The sequence below is a fragment of the Lepidochelys olivacea genome (assembly GCF_965140295.1).
Source record: "Lepidochelys olivacea isolate rLepOli2 genome assembly, chromosome: 3".
NCBI classification, from domain to species: domain Eukaryota; kingdom Metazoa; phylum Chordata; order Testudines; family Cheloniidae; genus Lepidochelys; species Lepidochelys olivacea.
This window is the reverse complement of record NC_140413.1, coordinates 168,024,410-168,043,301: the sequence shown is the minus strand read 5'-3', so window position 1 is coordinate 168,043,301 and position 18,892 is coordinate 168,024,410. Positions and strand designations below refer to the sequence as shown.

Genomic DNA, 18,892 nt, shown 5'->3' with positions numbered 1-18,892 from the left:
AAACCACAGGAAGCAGTGATGGAAACAGCAGGAATTGGCCTTGAATCTCACAAGCTTCAGATCACAGCAGTAGCTATTTAAAGGATCTGTGCTCAGCCTTGTTGGTGGGAAGAGAAGAGGGGTTAGGTGAGAGCTCACATGAATTGGGGAAGGGATATTCTACTGTAGCTATGAAGTAACTTAAGGACTAAAAATCCTAATCAGCTGCTCAGCATTACCATCAGTGGGTGTCAGCTGTAAATAAGGAAAAATGTGAGGGGAGGGCACTAGGATCCAGGAGAAGCAGCAAGGTATGGAAAAGGGAGGGAGATGTCACTGGGAGCTCTCACCCTCTTAGTCTTGTCATCACAGAGAGAGGCTCAGTCTATTTATATTACAGGGCTGGTTCCCATTTAACAACACTTCCAAATGAGTTACCCCCTCCCTCCGACTCAGTCAGTTGTTCATTGGTGAGTCAGTAATTTAATAAACTTTGTGCGCACACAGTCACCATTTAACACACTACTTTCACAAGAGCAATGACAAGGCCTAGCTCAGGGCAGGATAATGTAGCCTCCAAATCTTAAATTTAAGGATTTAACCAAAAACTACAGAAGACAACTTGTTTAAATAAAATGCTATTTTAAAATTTGAGTCATTCTATCAGCATTTAACTCAAAGCAGCAGAAAGGTAATAAAAACAGTGTCAGAAACACCCTTCTAATAATTATTTGTATTACTACTGCACTTAGGAGCCCAGTCACGGACCAAGATCCCACTGTGCTAGGTGCTGTACAAACACTGCCAGCCCCAAAGAGCTTACAATACTTTGCACTTAATAGCACCTGAGACACTCCAAGTGCTTTACAATGAATTCAGCCTCACAAAACCACTGCGAGGAGAAGTAGTATTCTCATTTTACAAATTGCAAAACTGAGGTTCACATTAGTTAAATGTCTTGCTTAATGTCGGAAAGCATGACAGAGAGCTGAGAACAAAACACAGATCCTCTGACTCCCGGTCCTATGTTTTAACCACTATGACATCCTGCCCCTCTGATGAATGAAAAATGGATTCTTACATGATGGTGTGCTGACAATAGAAACACAGATACGTCTCTCTCTGAGGCTCTGTTTGTCAGGTTGAGGTGTCCAATTGCTGGTCTTGGAATGCTCTCTCTTTTGCTGTCTCTCACCTTCCCATTAGACTAGTCCAAATCTTAAGAACATATAAGCGCAAACTTTGACAACTTACATTAATAGGAATATACTAGTCAGGGAATGTTATGTACTTCGGTTACTGGAAACAGAGCATGATCATGTCAACCTTTCCTGTGTCCATGACAGCAAATGCAGGCAGAGGGGGGTCGTTCTAGAAGTGTGCAGTAGAAGAAAAGGGACAGCATAGGAACGAGAACACATTGCAGTAACTCCATGGAGAGTCTGAACGAATAAGTAACAACCAACAGTTGAATTAAAGTAGCCTGTTACGGAACATCTGTGATAAGATGGCAATTTACTCAGATTTATTGTTTGAAACCAATGAACATTTTTTATTTATTTTACCTCTTGAACAGGTCTGAAAGACTTTCATGTTAGTCACTGGAGCTGGGCTGGTTAGTTCTGACAGGTCACTTAAGTCACGTGTTTTTCCCCACTCGCTGATTTGACTAACAGACTTGGGCTAATGGGTCTCATGCTAGTGCTCTAGCTGTACAGACAGCACTCTGAAGTTGCAGCTTGGGCTAGAGCTTGGACTCTGAAGCTAGGGAGCAGGGTGGGCTCCCTTAGCTTGAGTCTGTTGACTTGTGCTAGGAGGCTTGCTATCCTGTTGAAGGCCAATTGCAGCTGCAATACCCAGGCATGGGAATGCAATTTGAGGGTGCTATTTCAGCCTTAACAATGGTTTTGGTTGGTTTAAAGGTGACCTACAAGTAAGGGTACTGAAAAATCCAGCATAATTATATGCTGGATATCCCAAACAGTACTAGTAAGGAGGGATATGAAGCATAATGTGTAATGGGATTTAACCATTGAAGAATACAAAGGTTACATTTCAAGTCAATTTGCTGAACGCTCACTTTAGTGCTCATCTTTTGGGCATTCAGCATATAATTCTAGAACTGTTGCAATTTTTAGTAATCTATTCGTAGGTCTCCTTTAAGCTATAACTATATATACATAAAATCTAACTTGTGCTTATTTTCTTAACACACAATACTATTCACTCAAATCATATTAGTTCATTTGGGTACATACCTCCTTGGGTGAGGGTTCTAATTATAATGAAGTATCATATCATATCATAAGTATCATATCTAATTATAATAAAGTATCAAATATAATGGTATATTAAGACTTACAGAAATACAAGGGACTATTAAATTGACTAATTTATATGCCTTATGACAGTCTACATCTAAAAATCCTTATTCTTCACATGTGCACCTGTTGACTAATCAGTGTGAAAAACTCCTTCAGCATGTCAGAAAGAAATGCAGGTACTCGCACAGCAAACAGCCATTCTACACAAATCCATTTCTAGTTTTAGCTGGTTCTTTCCCCTATCTCCCCCACACAAGGACAAAAACAAAAGCCCCCCTTGAGTACGAAGTCTAAAACTAGCAACCTGCTCCCACCCCCCACCCCCAAAATTGTTTAACACTGAGCAGGTTTTAAGGTTTAAGGAGTACAGTAACTTCCGCCTGCTCTTCTTGTAACTTACAATGTAAGCAGATGTTGAAAATCCCTAGAATTGGTTGATCTGAGCAAGCAAAACCGAGTAACTTACTCACTGCTGGATGAGCTGCTGGCCTGTATTTTGCTGTCCTCGCTGCACTGACAATGCAGCATACATCTACCCAGGCTGAAAATGGCAATTGGCATCCTGTTTTCTTGTAACCATACTGCTCTCATCAGCATGGCATCAGACACGGATAGACAAATGAGAGGACTTGTCACCTGCCTTGACTACTGATTTGTTACATTCCCCTGTTCTGGCTCCCCGAAGCCACTTATGTGCCACATGGCACATTGGGAAGAATGCATGAGGCTAATCACGTACACACGCTTCCTGAAATACAGCATGGAGTGAAACTGCCATTCTGGGGCATTTACAACAAAACTGAGGTTAGACACACAATTTCACTTTCAGCCTCATTGCTTGGAGACAAAATCAGAGTGCTTGGAGGTAAGGGATTGTCCGATCAGATCAACAAGCTTGTCTTTGAGGGACATAAGCTTTTTTTGCTATGAACATAATTGGGTCAATGTTAGCATTGGGCGAGTTTCCCTAGCCTACCCTCAAGTTTAGTTTTATTGCGTGAAAAACATTTTGACAAACCAACTTTCCTGTCATTTATTAATTCCAAATTAAGAAAGATCACAGCCCCACTGTCACAATTTCCTTTCATGTCTTGTAAAGTTGCAGTCAATGCATTTTCATCCATATATTATGTCAATTTATAACAGGGTAAGAACCAATATTCATTCCCTAGAGTAGGAGCTGAATAGTTTAACCTTTTACCTTTTCTTTTGTTATTTTCACTATCAGGATGGTCACCCCCCCCAAACCCTTCCTATTCCTGGAAGCACTGGAAATACCAGCTCCATGCATGGAGTGGATGCAGCAAGCCCCTAGTTCATCTCTCTGTTCCATAAATGAATTTAATATGGAGTCTCTAGCTATTAAAAAGGATGGTCTTGAGGTTAAGGCACTGGACTTGGACATCAGAGTTCAGTTCCCAACTCTGCCAGACTTCTCATGTGACCACAGCTGAGTCATTTCTTTCCAGAGATCAGTTCTCCATCTGTAAAATGGGTGGAATACTTCACCTCACAGGCATGTCCTGAGAATAAGTTAATGTTTGTGAGGAACTTGGATATTACAGTGAGGAGACCATGTACATACCTAGATATCACCTTTAAAGACACAGTACCATCTTTCCAGGCCATCTGCCCTCTGCCTCATTTCTCCACTCATTAGATATGTTCTTTCAATAACCAGGCTGATATTTATAATGTCCTGCTATGTGATGTACCACTCTGCACGTCAAGAAAATCCATTTCCTTTTCACCTAGGATATGTCTACACTACAGGAACAGCAATGGTACCATAGCAATGGTGCTGGCATAACCCCACAGTGTAGACACAGCCTACACCAATAGAAGGGGTTTTTGCTGTCAGCGTAGGACCACTACTCCCAGAATGGCAGTAGTTAAGACCTACCAGCATCTATACTGGGGGAAGGACAGCATAGCAACAGCAAGTGGGGGGGGGGGGGGATTTTTCACACCTGAAGTGATATAGACATTGACTTAAAATGTTAAGCCTAGACCCGTTCTCAGCCTGTCAGCCACTCCCCCCTCCCCTACAAATGAACTACTAGTAGAATCCATAAGCAAAAGGGCAGATTTCCTAATTTCTATTTTGTTGTTGTTGGGAAGGTGGTATTTTTTGTGACACTCCTCCCATTTGTGTCTTGTATCCCCCTTAACTTCTTTCAAAACACTCAGGAATTAATTCTGAACAGCAATACGCAAAGGTGATGAAGCCCACCCATGCTTGCTTCCAATTTCTTTCTTTGAGAGTCACAAGTCAAGAGGCGGCAAAGTAGGCTATTGCCTAAGGAGGAAAAGAGGTAAGACCCCTACACATCATCATCCAGCTATGCTGAGCAGGTGAATGCTGAAAAACAGGACATTCTGTACATACAAAAAGCAAGGTGAGAGGCTCCAGCCAGCTTCTAGAGTGAAGCCCATCTGGACAGATATTGAAATAAAAAAACCAACTGCATTCAAGCTCCTATTAGAGATGCCATGTTACAGCTACCAGATTAAAAAAAAACAAATTTAAATGAGTGAGGTTCACATACAGCATCTAGCTGATGGCACCTAAATACCAGAGTGACAGCCGTATTAGAAATTCACAAATCAATTCCTGCTCCCATGCATAGGAATTAAAGTGGCTGCGAAGTCCAAAAGAAGCTTCTCCCCAGCACCCTGGCAGGGTCCAACTTTCCTTTGGAGCACTAAGCAGGGATTTCCCAATAGGGATAGATTAGGTGTATGCCACATGATCTATTTTCTGAGGGTGCAAGCATTAGTGGATTTTAGTCCTTCCAGAGTCTTCAAGGTTTCACATTTCAAAGGAGGAATGAAAACTATTTGTGAGCAGGTGGTAAAATTAGACTTCTAGTAGTGCTATTTATGGCGAAATCCTTCAAGAAATCCCTGTTAAAATGACTAACATGGTCAAAGATCATACCGACTAGGCACCAGAGCTTTGGCTTTTAATAGTCCCCTACTTATAAACGTTAAACATTAAACAGATTTACAAATTAACCTTTCCTCTTTTAAAAAAATTAAAAGTAAATAAAGCCTGGCAAAGGCAGATAAAGATGAAACAAAAAAGCCATTTCTATCCTCCTGTTTGAGGAGGAAGAACCAATCATTTGTTCCCATCACTGAAACTTCACTTCCCCTTCAAAAGTAATTTCTCTGTTCTCCAGGTGGCATCTCTTCAGGACAAGTGAATACAGAGGCAAAAGAATGAGCAAAGACAGGTCTGTGTGCACATTAATTACAATGCTGTTGGCTGAAATGGTACCACAATATTCTTCAGCTTCACAAATACCAAAATTACTACTATAATCACACAGTATGATGTCCGGACAGTCTTGCCAACAGCTTCACATTACAAGACACCCACCTTATGTAACACTGTTTTGTTTGGTATTGAATTGTCCAGGCTGTTAGCAGGTGGCCTGAGAGCCCAAACACCAGAACGTATGCTCCTCAGGAAATGGCAGAGTTGATATGGTAGGTTACCAAGAAAGGTTCTATCCACACAACTCAGTCTCCCCTACTGAGTAATTTCATAAAGCGCTGCTGCCATTGGTTCTGGAGAACATACAGCTGGGGGAACAAATTGTAGACTTAGTATAAAAAAATGGAACTCCAGACTTAACCCAAGTTGTACCTATTTACACCAGGACTGAAGCTGTCTACACGACCAATGGGTGCGATTCCCAGCTTGTGTAGACATATTTGCAGGGATAGGTGCAGCGCGAGTAGAAATAGCAGTGTAGCCACAGTAATGCTAAGCCATCCTGAGTACACACCCATGGTGTTCAGGAGGGTTTGTACTCGGTATGGTTAAACCATGCTACCATGGCTACACTACTATTTACTCTCATGCTAGCTCTTATCAAGTTAGCGTGAATGTATGTATACAAGATGGGAATCACAACCTTATAGAGCTTGTACCGTGGACATAGCCACAGTGTGGTTCACATGACTAGTTTAAGTTCAACAATAATGGCATTAAGAACAGAGGAGGAAATTGGTGGGACCACCAAAGAGTTTAAATATCTCCAAAAGACATTGTATCCAAGCAAAGTGAGATGCCTGTAGTCTAGCCCCCTAAAAATTAACAGCACTTTTGGTGACTAAAAACGCGAGTATGCTGTTCTTTGCTGCTGCTGTTGTTGCTGCGAAGGTGGCTGTCCTTGCTGTTGTTGAAGGCGAACCTGTTGGGAGTAGGGATCCTCAAGAGATTTAACAAAAATGGTGGTTTTGGGCCCCGTCTTCCAAACAATACCATTTAAGTCTTTTACAGAGGACTCTACTGTGATGTTATGGGTGCCAAGAATCACCAAGTTCAACAAAAACTGAGTGCTGAAATAATCGTTGTGTGGTTCCACCCTCTGCTCCATCTCATTGGTCATGTTGTCAATGGGGATCTGGGAATACACGAAGGGTCAGAGTGTCATTCTAGACAACCTGTTAAAGGGAATGTTCAGATCCTGACAAGCTACTGCTCATTCTGTATAGTACGATACAGAAAGACAAGCGAGAACTCTGTTCTCACTTTTCCCAAATCAACTGAGGCCTGATTTTGAGCCAGGCCTCACCCATCCTCTGCTGATGGGTGCAAACTGCATCCACCAATAGAGGCAACGTAGCTGACATCAGTTATTTTCAAGCAGCTCTAAATCTTAAATTAGTATCTAAGTAGGATAAACATTACAGTTCTAAAACCACTAGGAAGAATGGTCTACTTTTCAGTTGGCTTTTCACTGAATATTACAAATTGCCTAGCTTGCACACGTCGAAGCTTGTACACGTCAGAAGTGTGGATCTTTGATGAACTATTCACCTGAATTTAACATAACTGTATTTAACTATTCATTTAGGGCAGACTGCATTCCTATTGTCAGTTACTGTAGGCAACAGGAAATCTCAATGCCTAACACAAAGGCATTTCAAATGTTTGTGTGGCTAGTTGTTAGAGAATTAGCTACTCTTGCCTTTCTCCTCAGGTGACCTGGCTACATTCAGAAGGGAATGAAGTTCCACGATATGAAGCAAATTCCCCCAACAGTTAGAATGAGGAGTTTCTGCTCCAGAGAGCCCCACATAAGGCCAGTGTCAGTTTGCAGCAGGTATGGACTGAGGAACTCAGACAGCAATGCATGAGGAAGCTAGCTCATTCCTTATCTGCACTATGCCTCGCTCTAACCAATGCTATAAGTCTTCCTTTCAAGAGCACTAAAACTAGTATAGAAATACAAACGAGAAATGTGCATTCACATTTAGTACAAGAAATGCTGAGAATGAAGGGGAAACATGATGAAAGGATGCTTGCTACCAACAGAAGTGATACAAGACTATGTTCTGCTCTTGACAGCTATTCGTCAGTAAAGCCATAGGGCACATTATGGCTCTATACTACCCATACCTTGTAGTCCTGTCCAGACTTGCTCTGCAGTGTTGAGGATACGTTTAGACAGACTGACTGAATTTTGCGGAAGAGACCTGGTTTGGAGCCATGCTGAACCACTCCCTCCACCTTTAAGGCTAGCTGTTGATTGTTTTGTACTGCAATGGGCTCCGCAGGGTTCCGTGGAGATGGTGACAGAGCGAGCTGAAACATAGGAAGTCAGGAGTGGAGATTACGGACTTTGAGAGATTCAAAAATGAGTTCTTCTCAGGAGAAACGTGCAATTCATAGGTAGAAGGGAACAGCTCCCTGTAAACTGGAAGGGGGAAGCAGCAGATGAAAATATAGAACTAGAAAGGGAGAGAGAAGAGTCTCCTAAAGCATGAGAATTAATAAAGGGCCTTGGGAACACCAGACATGTTCTTTGCACCTGTAGCATCAGGTACACATCTGTGAAAGGAACTCCTTAAACAGCCTTCTAAATACCCACAACTAAAGAACAGATTAAAAGTCTGAGTCTATTTTGCTTCATAGTTCCTAAAAGGTCCAACTGTTAAGATTGGGCATTTCCCTCCCCTAGTGGAAAAGCGCATCCTCCAAGCTCCAAGTCGCCCCTCCATTTCCCTCCTCAGTGGCTCCACATCATGCCTGGCTGTTCTAGTCCTGCCAGCTGAGGAAGGAGGCAACGCTGTCCAGTCTAAGGCTGTAAACATCACTTATGAATCAGCAAGGAAGGTTGCTACAGAGTGACAGTAGGTGTTCCCTCAGGAGTTGAGCATTGCCAGGCCTTCCTTGTCCAAGACTGAGGAAAGTTGGTGAGAGGTTTTATCTTCAAGGCTCTACAATTACAAAGTTTAATTCTATTGCTTGTTAAGAGCCTTTAAGGTTAGGACTCAGATAATCTCATATACACACATACATTTAAATTATTCCAAATAGACCTAGGCTCAAGTGCTATTTGCACAACAAAGAGGCCTGAAATTTTGTGCCTGAAGCAAATTGATAACTCACATGTTGGTTTTAATGCACGTTGCAATAGCATTGCAAAATCCTGCCTCCTTCAGGCAACAGACGGAAGTGGCCAAGAGCTACAAAATATCACAGTACTAACTTGACAAAAGCCCACTTATCTCAAACACACACACCATGTTATAGAAATTCAGAACAATTAGTGAGATGGGAAATTACAATATAAACCCTCCTCACAACAGTCCACAAAGCAAAGAAAGTTGCAAGAGGCTGGCTACCAGTGTTTCATTTGAATGTGTTACACATGGATGGTGGGTAACATTTTCAAAAGAAAATAAGGGAAGTGATTTAGGCTGCAAATGCCACATTTTTAAAGGTATTTAGGCAAAGAAATACCTTTAAATATCTGCCCCTTCCACACTAAGTCTCACTGAGACTTGGTGCCTAAAGGTCTAAATCATTCTTGAAAAGTAGGATTTGGACTTGCTCCTAAGACACTTACATTCTTTTGAAAATTTTGTCTCAAGTCTTATTAACTTGCAATTATTAACTACTGTACATAACCAAATCAAAGGAATGTGTTATAAAATCGTTTTAAAAATAACTATGGAAAACACTTACTGATCCTGTTTGATAGCTAAATAATTAAACCATAACTCAGCTGGTTATATTCCTCCTCCCACAATACCACACATTTCATTCTTTTAAACTGAAGCTGGTTGAGTCACAATGGAAAACCATTAGAATTCAGTAATTTCTAGTGTTTTAATTATGTGACTTAAATAGTCTGGAAGAATTTTTTTTTTTTAAAATCTGCTTTTAGAAAACGCCGTCAAATCCCCCAAATTTGCTTCCAGGTTGAGACACTACATTTTGATTAGGAGGAGCTACTATAGACAGGCAGCTTCCTTACTCTAGAATGATGAACACTAGAGCTATATCTTTTTCTTTTTTAGGACGATTGTTATATTTCCCCATAAGATTCTTATGCATGAACTGTAATCTAAATCCAATCTGTGCACTGCTTACCTTAATACTTGTAGACTGCAATTTCTGAAAAAAATACCTTTGAAACGAAAGGGGAACTTTCAGCAAGGCGATGACTGCATTGCACAGGCAAGCTGTGTGCTGTAAACAGAGACAAGGCAAATGAGATGAAATTATTTTTATAGCAATATGAAAAAGCATGTACTTCAAGCACTAATACTGCAGTCATTTCACAGGCCTTGTCTAAGCTGCCACTCGGTATTGTAGTTGTAAGAACACTTGATAGAGATCTTGTAGGTGTTTTTGCTCTCCTTACAATGTTTATGATAATCAAGGTGGGCCATTTCCAGCACAAATCCAGGGTTTAACAAGAACGTCTGGGGCGGGGGTAGGAAAAAACAAGGGGAAACAGGTTACCTTGCATAATGACTTAGCCACTCCCAGTCTCTATTCAAGCCTATTTCCCTTGTTTTTTCCTACCCCCACCCTCCCCCCAGACGTTCTTGTTAAACCCTGGATTTGTGCTGGAAATGGCCCACCTTGATTATCATACACATTGTAAGGAGAGTGGTCACTTTAGATAAGCTATTACCAGCAGGAGAGTGGGGTGGGAAGAGGTATTTTTTCATGCTGTGTGTGTGTATATAAAAAGATCTTCTACACTTTCCACAGTATGCATCCGATGAAGTGAGCTGTAGCTCATGAAAGCTTATGCTCAAATAAATTGGTTAGTCTCTAAGGTGCCACAAGTACTCCTTTTCTTTCTGCGAATACAGACTAACACAGCTGTTACTCTGAAACCTATCAGAGGCTTGTTCACCTGCGCATCTACCAATGTGATATATGCCATCATGTGCCAGCAATGCCCCTCTGCCATGTACGTTGGCCGAACTGGACAGTCTCTAAGTAAAAGAGCAAATGGACACAAATCAGATGTCAAGAATTATAACATTCAAAAACTAGTCTGAGAACACTTCAATCTCTTTGGTCACTTGATTACAGATCTAAAAGTGGCAATTCTTCAACAAATAAAACTTCAAAAACAGACTCCAACGAGAGACTGCTGAACTGGAATTAATTTGCAAACTGGATACAATTAATTTAGGCTTGAATAAAGACTGGGAGTGGATGTGTCATTACACAAAGTAAAACTATTTCCCCTCCTACTGTTCTTGTAAAGTGCTAGAAATGACCCATCTTGATTATCACTACAAAAGGTTCTCCCCCCGCCCCCGCTCTCCTGCTGGGAATAGCTCACCTTTCCTGGTCACTCTTGTTACAGTCTGTACGGTAACACCCATTGTTTCATGTTCTCTGTGTATATAAAATCTCCCCACTGTATTTTCCAGATGTATGCATCTGATTAAGTGAGCTGTAGCTCATGAATGCTTATGCTCTAATAAATTTGTTAGCCTCTAAGGTGCCACAAGTAATCCTTTTCTTTTTACGGATACAGTCTAACACGGCTGCTACTCTGAAACCATTTACTAGTAGAGATGGAAGGAGATCACTAGATCACCAGGGCTCTCTTCTGGAAGGGCAGAACACAGAATGTCCTGACCTAACAGAGCAACAAGATAGCCAAGAAGAACCTACAAGGAATACATGTAGCATTATTTCAGCTGTAATGTAAGAGCGTGGAGGTCAGTGGAGTTGCACCCATTTACAAGGCTGAATTTAGCACACTGATGTTTATACCTGGCTTAAAAATGATTCCCCCATCTCACTCACGTAAGTCAGGAGTAATGCCAATGGAGTAAATTAATTACGCTGGTCTAAATCTGGCATGATGGGAGAATCAAGGAAAGAGTTCAGTTTGTTTTAATAGATTATACACAGACTGAAGAGATGGAAAGCAAGAGAAAAGGGATTCCATGATGACAGACTTAGTAGAATACTCAAGAGATTCTAATAATCTTTCAAAGTTTACATTGGCTGTGTTTTGTAGTTCACTTTAGAGTAAGTGAGCGATGTCAGTTTAAATAGTAACTAGAAGTAGATGCAAAATACTGTGCATGAAACATGGTTTCCTATAATTGGCATTTCTGCTTTATCATGGTCAGTAATGTTACCAGACACAAGAAATACTAGTACTGTACAATAGTGAAGAAAACAGTAGTATGTTATCAGTTTTGTATTTACATATAGTACAATTTACATTGTGTTCTCCGATGACCTACACTGATAAGAGAAACACTACACTTGGAAAGTGCTCTGCAGAAATGCTACTGGCCTGAGGAATGAAGCAAAGCTGGAGGGCTGTGACACAAGGACTCTGCAGCATTTCACATATTCCACAGACAAGATTGCTGCATGACAGCAACTACAGCACTAGTAACAAAGGATATGACAAACTGACAAAAGCCAGAATATGTAGTGTTAATGACGACGTTCCTTTTTTAACTTTTACTGGAGTGCCCTTCCCCTTCCCCGCCCCCGTCAGTAGCATCATATCAGTCTCTGTATTTTCTGACTTCTGTCCATTCTTATCAGACCATTAATGTTACAGATGCTGTAACTAGTGCTGTGGAAGACATGACAGTGGAGCATGAAAAACGTTATTAGTCAGTATGTGAGCTACCTCCAACTTTGCTTCGTTCTTCAGGCTAATTTTATTTAATTTCATAGCTCCAAGTGCATCATCATCCTCACTGATACTCCCTATTCATTGAAGAACACATATGCTAATTGTAGATGATGCTAATGAAGGGCTGAATCAACATATTCTTTAGCATCTATCCTTCAACACCAAGGAAACGAGTTGCAGAATGTTTTAGAAACCTCTTTATACTGTAGCTGCTACTTGCCAAGTAAGAGACAGGAGCATATTTCCTGTTCAGTGATTCCACTTCCTCCAAAACATGATTAAATACAGACATCATTCTTCTTTCATATTCACTCTCAACATGTGCAGCTCCACTCAAGGTGTACTCCTGGAAACTAGAAAATAAGCTATTTTAGTTGTGCCCGATATACTCCATCCATCCTGGTCATCTAGTCCCATCCTCAAACAAGTCCCAATAAGATTGTTGTTTATTCCAGCTTTAAGTATCTTCAGCAAGGAAGATTTCATTTCTTTCAAACAGCTTGTTCTGTTCCTTGGCTATTCTGACACTAAATTATAATCTATCCCTCCTATTTAAATCCAAGTTTTCCTTCTCATAGTTTGTCCATGACTTTGTCTTACCCCGCCCTCTTTATACCATCATTTTGCACAGACAGATAGGTCTTTTTTCTATCCTTTCCTAGAGCCAACATCCCTAATTCTATTAGCTTTTCTTCACAAGTTTTATTTCTTAAACTGTGCATTATTTTTTATTGCTTTTCCCAAATACTCTCCATTTTGTCAAGGTCTTGCAGTGACCGGAATCAGAGGAGGTTCTCCAGCTGAGGCCCTACCACTGCAGGCTAGTACAGGATAATTACCTTGCTTTTGATTCCTGACCCTCAAGCAACAGTCCTGTTAAAAGCCACTCAGGACTTGGCACAATCCTGTGCTCAAATGCACATACACAACTTCACTGACAGCAACGGGAGTTACATAGGTGTACATGCAGAATTAGGTCCATATTTTCCTTTTTGCAACATTGTCATATCACTAAATCTCATTCACTATAACCTGTACCAGGGTGGTCTGCCCTCTTGAGGTCAGCCCAACCTGTCACATGGCTTGGCCCGTCAAGGTTTGAAAGGTTCACAGTGAGAGCATGAGTGTGTAAAAAGGACCTAGATGTTATTGATAGAGAGGAAGCAGTCCTGGCACTAAATGGTGCTTCGGAAAAAAAATTCCATCACTGTTTCTTTAAGGGCCAGGATCCTTGTAGAGAGGGCTGGGCACGGCTCCCCTCTTGTCCAAGCCAACTGGGGATGAGCTGGCAGTCAGGGACCAGCATAAATGCTGCCTTTTCCCTCATAGCAGGGCTGACACCAGCAAGAGAAGTCTGCCTGCTGGATTCTCCTAGCCTGAGGATTAACTGAGGAAAAAGGAGCCAGTTGAGGGAGAAGCTGGCTAGGCCCTACAGCTGCCTAAATTATATCCCAGCCCCAGTGAGGAAAGCTGAGGACTTCTGTTTAAGGAGAGGGGTAATAACTGCTGGAATTACCCAGCTCCAGGAGGAGAGCTAGGGGGGTCCTGCCATAATGAGGGATAGAGTGACTGCTCCATTGATGTATACCCCATTCCAGGAGGAGAACTGGGGACTCCTGTTTAAGGAGAGACGGGGGGCTAATTAACTCATGACCCAGATCAAAGGAAGAGAACTGGGGGATTCCTGTTTTGAAGGAGTAACCATTTGAAGGACAACCTCAACTTTAGGAAGGGTTGGGATAGTGTCTCCCGAACTAAGATAAAGAACTGACCAGTCCTCTTCTAGGGACCCAGATGTGGGTGACCTTGGGCAACTAACAAAGTCAGTCACCCATGGTAGACAAATGTAATAAATCAAACCCCTTGAAGGGGTGTGTGGGATTCTGAGCCAACCTAAGTTTGGTAATTGACTGAAAGAACCCAAGAGGGCACTGAGTGCAAGGTATTGACTGGCAGGGCCATGAGTGGGAAACCTCCAGAATGTTTGTGATACAGTAACTCCCCACTTAACATCCTCTTCCTTAATGTTGTTTCAAACTTATGTCCCTGATCAATTACAGAACATGCTCCATTTAAAGTTGTGCAATGCTTTGCTATAACGTCATTTGGCTGCCTGCTTTGTCCACAGCTGGCAGCCCCGCTACCAGCTCCCCTATGCCCCCCGCCCCAGTGCCTCCCACCCTCCAGCAGACCCCGCGGATCAGCGCCCTCTCCCTCTTCCCCTGCATCCTGCCCATGGCAACAGCTGGCTTGTGGTGTTCAGGAGGGAGAAGGGAAGCAAGAGGACTTGGTGTGCAGGCTCCCCCTCCCTCCCGAACGCCGCAAACCAGCTGATTGCCAAGGGCAGGAGGCAGGGGACGGAGGCTGCACATCATGTCCTTGCTCCCCGCCCGGCCCCCTGAACCTCACAAGCCAGCTAACTGCCACAGGCAGGAGGGAGGAGCAAGGACACAGCACAGTCCTTGGGAAGCAGGGGGAGACTCCGCGCCATGTCCTTGCTCCTCCCCCCTCCCTCCTGAACACCACAAGCCATCTGATTGCCGTGGGCAGGAGGAGGCGGCGACGAAGAAGAGCAAGGATGCAGCATGAGGAGTAAAGGGGGAGCACGGGGAGAAAGAAGAGGTGGGTTAAGGGTGGGGGATTGGGGGAAGGGGTGGAGTTGGGGGGCCAAGGGTTGACCCTTCCGCCCCTAGTACTTGCAGAGTAGGGGAAGCTGCCGCTGCGCAACGTGTTTCTCCTAGCCTACAGCACCTTCACCCTCCTTGCCTGCCTCATTGTCTCCAGTGCCAGTGGGCAGTGCCTGCGTGGGGTAAGGCGGGGGACCCTCCCAACTATAGTACTGTACGGCAAAAAAACCATTTCCCTGGAACCTAACCTGCCCCCCCCATTTACATTCATTCTTATGGGGAAATTGGATGTGCTTAACATCGTTTCTCTTAAAGTCGCATTTTTCAGAAACATAACTACAACGTTAAGTGAGGAGTTACTGTATTATTGCTGCTCCAGTATTCTTCCTGTAATCCATTTCTTCCTATGTCAACTACCCTAACCAAGAGATCAGGGCTATTACGCTAGGCAATGTACAATCACAGTGAAAACACGGCCCTGACCCCAGAGAGACCACAGTCTAGGTTTGTAACAAGACACAATGGGTGAATGGAACAGACGCATAAAAGGGGCATGACAAAACATTACAAATAGTAAAACATGTTTTACATAATCAGTTCTCCGAGCTGTAAACCTGCCCAGTCATCCCAATCAGTCTCTATTTAATTTCATTGTATTGATTTTAGACCATATCTTTAAGATAGCAAGAAGTATTGTACTTTAATACTTTACTCTTCTACATGGCTCAGAACACTTTATAAAACTTACGAAATTTAGTCTCAGCACATAAGCAAGCATTAGCACCCTCACAGACAGGGAAACTGAGACACAGATGCTAAGTAACAAACTCAAGAAGTCACTGGCAGACCTAGGAATACAATCCAGATCTCCTGGCACCATCCTGCATTTTAAACAAACAACAATCCTTCCTCCCACATCCAATTATTTGTGAACCCTCGCTGCTAAATATTTTTAAGTTTGATTAGCAGAGCTTCCCATCCATCCTCCAAGTCATTAATGTAAATAATGGTTAGGACTGATTCCTCTATGAAGCCTACTTCAAAACTCCTAAATTGAGAGTAGTCATTATTACAGAGCTAAAATTTTTTTATACGATTAAACAGAACATTTACACAATCTGCATTTCTCAAGTGAAGAGTTTCAAAAGATCTGATTTAGCACTCATTAACTTCAAAGGAAGTTGGTTTGTGCCCAAATGAAGGTATTTTAGTAGTGCTAATCTGTCTTTTTGGGGTGAAAAAATTATCCCTTGTGTCATTCCACTGCAGTCATTGGATTTACACCACAGAAAATGTAACCTATTAAGTATGTATCCCAAAGGTCTCCAAGCAATGAGAGAGAAAGTGCACATAAAGGAGGGAGGAAGCAACAGCAGATGACAAAATCCCGAAAGAAATCACAGGTATGAATGAAACAATGAGCTAAAAGCAATAGAACAAGCAGCAGAGGAAGTATCTGGGAATTTACTTCTATGATTTTGACCCACAAATATCTATACCTAAAAACAGCTCAACTCTACTTAATTACAGTATCTTTTACATAAAAATAAAACCAACACAAATAAAGGACTACTTGAATGGAGGCTACCAGGATATCTTCAATTTAAGCTTAGCAAGATCAGAGCTTTGCAGCAGATTTGTGTATGTAAGTATGCCCAGTGTAGAATCAAGGGTACATTTATGTATCTTCTGCATTTTTCCCTTGTTAATATAGTCTCTTAGACAAAAAACTAAGTTAGGGAGATGGGAGTGGAGAGAGTAGAAGGGTAACCATCAGACTTACCTTGCAGATTCTGGATCCAAAATCAGGGCTTCAACTGCATGTGAAATCAATAGGCAGCTCTGCTGTTGTCTGACATTATAGTAAAGATTTATAGACGTGCTATCTCAATACAAAGTAGTATTCCCTACTGGCATTTTTCATCATGACAACTAAAGGAATATAATGAGGTAACTCCCATAAGTATCTGCACCTGTTACAGAGCAAGAACCAAAGACTCCTAGTTTTCCAAGATCATACCCATCAAAACTTGTATAATAAGTGAAGCAATTCCAAATAACAAAAGAACATGAAGGGAGGGTGACAGATTTCTTTTCTGAATAGGTTTTAAAATACCAATATTAAGATTTTTAAAGCAATTATTAGCGGCTTCAGAATTACACTTCATAAACTAGGACTGTTTCACCCTTACAAGCATCACCCTTACAAGTAACCTCAAATAAAAATAAGCAAATTCTGAGTTCTGAACAGTAGGATACAATTCTACATTCCTTAACGTTGCCGAGTCTGCATCGAAAGATGACTGATACAGATCCCCATATCGTGTAGCCAGGTTACGAAATTCTTCCATAGAGAGTTTCATCTACAGCAAAAAAACAATGTTGTTGATCAATAGAAATAAAATACCACAGCTAAATTATTCAACAGGGGTTCTCAACCTTTTTCTTTCTGAGGTCCCCCTCCCCCTAACATGTTATGGCACAAGTGGGCTGTGGAATTTTTATAACAACTGGTTTTTTCCTGCATATTCAGTAAATTAAAAGCCAGGGCTGGCATTAGGGGGTAGCAAGGAGGGCAACTGCCCGGGGTCCCACACCACAGGTGGCCCCAAGAAGCTAAGTTGCCAGGGCTTTGGCTTTGAGCCTTGGGCCCCAGCGAGTCTAACACTGGCCCTGGTCTCTGGTTTATTCGGGCAGGCCCCCTGAAACCTGCTCACAGCCCCCCAGGGGGCCCTGGATGAGAACTGCTGTTTTACAACATTGAACTGAGCAAGGCTATAAATATTTTGGCAATGTACCTCTCGTGGCCTCTAACTTAAATTGCTGAAACTTGCCAAAGAGAGAGTAATCTATATGTTAGATATGACAAAATAACCGCTTAGTCAATGCGTGATTTATTTCTAAACCTATTAACAAAATACTAAGAGACCATTCAATAAATGTTGTCACACACACACCTTATATAAAGTACTACTGCACCTCTCTGATGAGTCTAACTGATACTCACCTGTCTTTTTGTATGTCTCAGTTATTGTCTACTCTACAGCTCCTCTACGTAGACTGTAAGCTCCTCAGGACAGTATAATACCTCCAAAATATTCTGTACCCTTATAAAATATGAGTGCATTAAATGGGTAATTGCATACATAACCACCCCATGATTATATATGATAATACATCAAAATGAGGGCTTGGACAGGCACATGGATATTTCTGGCCACTGCAGTTGAAAAACAAGGCCCAGTATGCAATGACAAGCTCAGTAATACTTTCCCTTTCATTCCTTCAATCAGAGAGCTAAATTCTCTCATTTCAACAGGTAGACCAAGTTCTTTCTGCACAAGGCAGAAACAATGAACATGCCTGGGTAGAGATGCGCCCACATCTCTGGAGGTCATTTCCTGATGTCATTGCAATTGTTGTGGCAATGGCAGGTGGTGGACTAGTTTTTAGGCTGTTACAGGTGCAGATGAGTTGGGAGAAAGCCTGCAGAAGGTCAATCCTGAGCTTGACAAACCCACATTGAAAGCTCAGAGGGTTAAGTGGTGTGCTGGCAGCCTGAAAAACAAAAAAAGCAGGAGGTTGATAGTCTGGGTCAAAAACATATGTGACATTTATAAGAACCTTGCAATATCACTAAAATTTTTCATCAGATGAAGGAAAGTATTTGCTTTGATCCCAAGATTATTTTTTAAAACTCAGCACAAAATTACACAAATTAACTGATTTGTGGTTAAAAAGGCATAATAGCTAAAAAGACCTGATAAAAGTTTTAATACTCAAAGTACTTAAGAATTTAAGTTCAGACTCCACAAGACTATTTTAACTTCTGAAAGAAGCTGCCACTGAAGTTGCTAAGATATAACCTTATAGGTTTCACTCCCCCGCCCCAAAACTGACCTGAATAACTCGAGTCTTTGCAGTGGGTGGGCTAGCCCTTTAAGGTTCAGCTGCACCTATGCCTACTTATCCACTTTCAGGGTGATAAGTTTGGGAATAGGCTGGTGATTGGGTCAGATGA

The 18,892-nt window shown here is 41.9% G+C and overlaps 1 protein-coding gene across 1 annotated transcript in view; it reads right to left on the bottom strand.

Moving 5' to 3' along the window:
- Positions 1–5,241: 5,241 nt before the first annotated feature.
- The window catches only part of INTS7 (integrator complex subunit 7), a 35,644-nt gene continuing 21,993 nt past the window's right edge, over positions 5,242–18,892 (bottom strand). Inside the window, exons 14-20 of the mRNA XM_084623039.1 lie at positions 18,235–18,429; positions 17,131–17,234; positions 16,655–16,723; positions 12,465–12,597; positions 9,700–9,798; positions 7,720–7,905; positions 5,242–6,721 (exon numbers count right to left, since the gene is read on the bottom strand). Coding sequence (XP_084479165.1) covers positions 6,428–6,721; positions 7,720–7,905; positions 9,700–9,798; positions 12,465–12,597; positions 16,655–16,723; positions 17,131–17,234; positions 18,235–18,429 — 1,080 coding nt within the window. The 3' untranslated portion in view covers positions 5,242–6,427. The remainder of the gene's footprint in view (positions 6,722–7,719; positions 7,906–9,699; positions 9,799–12,464; positions 12,598–16,654; positions 16,724–17,130; positions 17,235–18,234; positions 18,430–18,892) is intronic.